Source organism: Sminthopsis crassicaudata, chromosome 3, assembly GCF_048593235.1.
Source record: "Sminthopsis crassicaudata isolate SCR6 chromosome 3, ASM4859323v1, whole genome shotgun sequence".
Lineage (NCBI taxonomy): Eukaryota > Metazoa > Chordata > Mammalia > Dasyuromorphia > Dasyuridae > Sminthopsis > Sminthopsis crassicaudata.
In genome coordinates this window covers 407,088,346-407,092,293 of record NC_133619.1, presented here as the reverse complement: position 1 = coordinate 407,092,293, position 3,948 = coordinate 407,088,346, and the positions used below count along the sequence as shown (strand labels likewise).

Genomic DNA, 3,948 nt, shown 5'->3' with positions numbered 1-3,948 from the left:
GTTCCTTTATCTGTCAAATGGGATAATAACTGCAGGGACTTCACTGGGGTGGTGACATTCTAGAGGGCTGTGTAAAGAAGCAATACTGATACCACGACGGCCGTGGATCATGGATCACCTTCGTTCTTTTTAAAGAATTAAAAATCCAAGTTCATCCGCTCGTCCACGCGTCTAGGAGAAAGAAGGAAAATTCTTCCCCCGACTCTCCTTTCACCTTTTCCGTCCGAGAGATCGCAGAGCCCTTGGGGCTTTTTAAGCCTCCACTCCTAAATCCCGGCGTAGATTTCCAGGCTCCCTTCCCCGCCCGGCCCTACGCTCCCCAAGGTCTTAGATAGACAGAGGTTAAGATCCAATTCCTTCGTTTCCTCCCCGATCTATCATAGCTATAATTAAGGTGGCTCTTCCGGTAGGCGGGGAGACGTCACCGTGTTCGCGCGCTGAGATAGCCCTGGTCGGTGATTGGCTGGCTCTGGATAGGCGGAGTAAGCGCATGCGCTCTTTTTTTACTCCGGCTTGTTCCATGCCGCAGTCCTCTCCGGCTTGTTTTTGCCGGTGCTCTGGTGTCCCTACCCATGCTTCAGGCCGTGCTTCGGGGGCTTGGGCACTCAGTGCGGCTAGGGCCCAGTCTTCGGATTCCTGTCCTGGGGAGCCGGGGCTGGTGTGACCGTGGCGACGCTGGCGAAGGGCGTCCAGGGCCCCCGCGGGCCCCGGACGATCGCGTCTACTTCACGACCCCCATCTTTTACGTGAATGCGGCTCCGCACATCGGACACCTGTACTCGGTATTACTCGCCGATGCGCTGGCCCGCTACCGCCGCCTTCGGGCCACGCCATCTCAGGGCCCGGGTCTGGCGGACTCCCTCGTCCGTTTCTCTACTGGGACCGACGAGCACGGGCTAAAAATTCAGCAGGCGGCCACGGCGGCGGGGCTTAGCCCTTCAGAACTCTGCAACCGGGTGTCCGCCCAGTTTCGGGAGCTCTTCCAGGAGGCGGACGTCTCCTTTACCGACTTCCTCCGCACCACGGAGGCCCGGCATCAGCGCGCGGTGCACCACTTCTGGGGAGCTCTGCGAGCCCGGGGTCTGCTCTACAAGGGGCTCTACGAGGGCTGGTACTGCGCTTCGGACGAGTGCTTCCTGCCCGAGGCTAAAGTCACCTGGCGCCCAGGTCCCGATGGGGAAAGCCACCCGGTGTCCCTGGAGAGCGGGCATCCAGTCTGTTGGATGAAAGAGGAAAACTATATCTTCAGGCTCTCCCAATTTAGGGAGCCTCTCAGGCAGTGGCTCCAGGGTAACCCTCAGGCCATCACTCCGGATCCTTTTCGCCTTACTGTTCTCCAGTGGCTGGAGGAGGACCTGCCAGACCTCTCAGTGTCCCGAGGGAATAGCAGTTTGTATTGGGGCCTCCCAGTTCCAGGTGACCCAACACAGACCATCTATGTGTGGGTTGATGCTCTGGTTAACTACCTCACAGTTATAGGTTACCCTGACTTGGAACAGAAGGTGTGGTGGCCTACCACCCATCACATCATAGGCAAAGACATCCTTAAGTTTCATGCCATCTATTGGCCTGCTTTGCTCCTGGGGGCTGGGATGACGCCCCCTCATCGCATATATGTGCACTCCCACTGGACAGTACACGGCCAGAAGATGTCTAAGAGCTTGGGTAATGTGGTTGATCCTTTGACTTGTCTTAATAGGTTTACAGTAGATGGCTTCCGGTACTTCCTCTTAAGGCAAGGTGTTCCTAACTGGGATTGTGACTACTATGAAAAGAAAGTAGTCAAGTTACTTGATGCTGAGCTGGCAGATGCACTGGGGGGGCTCCTGAATCGATGTACTGCCACTAGCCTGAATCCTACAGGGATCTTCCCAGTATTCTGCAGTTCCTGTTTCCCTTCCATGGAGGGTGTAACAATAGCTCCCACAAAGGCCCAACCAGAAGACTATGCCTTGGTGAGGTCAGTGTCAGCTTTGCCTCTACAGGTGGAGAACTACTATGAGAATTTTCAAATCTACAAGGCCTTGGAAGCAGTGTCCAGTTGTGTTCGTCAGACTAATAGCTTTGTCCAGAGGAATGCACCTTGGAAGCTTAACAGGGAAAATTTGGCAGATCTTCAATGGCTGGACACAGTACTGCATGTAACATTAGAGTGCCTTCGGGTGTTCGGATTATTGCTTCAGCCAGTTACCCCAGCACTAGCTGACAGGCTTCTTTCCAGGCTAGGTATCTCAGAAACAGAGAGGGGCCTTCAGAACTTATGCTTCCTTCCTCGATACTATGGGCAATCTTGTCCCTTTGAAGGGAGAAGACTGGGACCTGACACTGGACTCTTATTTCCAAGACTGGATAAATCTAGGGCACGTTTGGCAAAAGTTCATAGCACTTAGCTGTTTTTAAAAGCTATGTTTTAAGTCAGGCAAACATCTTTGATATGTTCCAGAAAGCTGGGTGGAAAGTTTCTCAAATGACTTCTTCAAGAGGAAGGGGATAAGGGATATAATGTGAACCCAGTACCTGGGAGAAAGGGTTTATGAATTCAGGTGCACAGTGCCTATACTCTTTAATCTTTTCATCCCATTTACCACTTTACTTAGTACTGGCAATTGAGTATAGGGTAGGGAGGAGAGAGAAAATAAAAGCCAGAGCTGCTGGTACTTCCCCCCCCTCTTCCCTTTTCCCTTCCCTCTAATTGTGCTACCTTAGCCACTACCAGCTTTTCTGGACAAATAAGTTGAATTTATCAGGTAATTATTTGCTTAGGCTACCTCACTCATTTTCCATAACTTAGGACTTTTGTCCCTGTCAGGCAAAATAACTAACCTAGGCTAAACTGTGGTAACTATTTTTTGGTGATTAAAAATATATATATACTTTACACAGTCCCTTGAATAAATTTACTTTCTTTTTTAAAAATTAATTTTATAATTATAATTTTTTTTGACAGTACATATGAATAATTTTTTTTTTAACAACATTATCCCTTATATTCACTTTTCCAAATTTTCCCCTCCCTCCCTCTACTCCCTCCCCTAGATGACAGGCAATCCCATACATTTAAATGTGTTAAAGTATAACCTAGATACAATATATGTGTGTAAATCCAATTTTCTTGTTGCACAGTAAGAATTGGATTCCGAAGGTATAAGTAACCTGGGTAGAAAGACAGTAGTGCAAACAGTTTACATTCAATTCCCAGTGTTCCTTCTCTGGATGTAGCTGTTTCTGTCCATCATTGATCAACTGGAAGTGAGTTGGATCTTCTTTATATTGAAGATATCCACTTCAATCAGAATGTCTTCATACAGTATTGTTGTTCTCCTGGTTCTGCTCATTTCACCCAGCATCAGTTCATGTAAGTCTCTCCAAACCTCTGTATTCATCCTGCTGGTCATTTCTTACAGAGCAATATTCCATAACATGAATAAATTTACTTTCAAATGGTTAGTTTGTAGATTTCTTATCTATGAAGTGCATAGAATACCTAAACCCATTGCAAAGGATTATGAAGGGTTGCTGAATATCTGAACTGTTAGACTCTCTCCCTGACTGAAATGCCAGTGGCACCCATTTCCTACCACTTCACTGATTAGTGCACTTGAAGTACTAATTAGTATAATAGGTAGTGTGAAACTTGGAATCAGGAAGACTTAATTTGCAAATCTTGTGTATCCCTTGTCCTCAAATATTTTTTTTCTCACTGAGCAGTAAAAAGGTTTCTATCAATTTGAAGATAGTTTCTCATTAGGCACTAATTTTTATGAGCAGGTGCATTTGTGTGACCTTTCAGCAGGTCACTTGTCTGGTCTCAACTTGATGGCCTCCAAAATTCTTTTCAGCTCTAAAGTTGAATATAATTTTATGAATCCTGTGGTGGTTCTATAGTTTGCTTAACCTGTCTGGGACCTTAATTAGTGATGATGACTAGTTGTTTCATTTTAGGCAACT

General features: G+C 47.3%; 1 protein-coding gene across 1 annotated transcript; it reads left to right on the top strand.

Annotated features, from left to right (window-relative positions):
* Positions 1–501: 501 nt before the first annotated feature.
* On the top strand, positions 502–3,444 carry MARS2 (methionyl-tRNA synthetase 2, mitochondrial). Its single transcript, XM_074302776.1, has one exon. The coding sequence runs from the start codon at positions 573–575 to the stop codon at positions 2,388–2,390; it is 1,818 nt and encodes a 605-aa protein (XP_074158877.1). The 5' UTR covers positions 502–572; the 3' UTR covers positions 2,391–3,444.
* The last annotated feature ends 504 nt before the right edge of the window (positions 3,445–3,948 follow it).

Excerpts from the sequence above, each read along its gene's own strand:
- MARS2 (XM_074302776.1), top strand. The coding sequence starts at position 573 with ATGCTTCAGGCCGTGCTTCGGGGGCTTGGGCACTCAGTGCGGCTAGGG.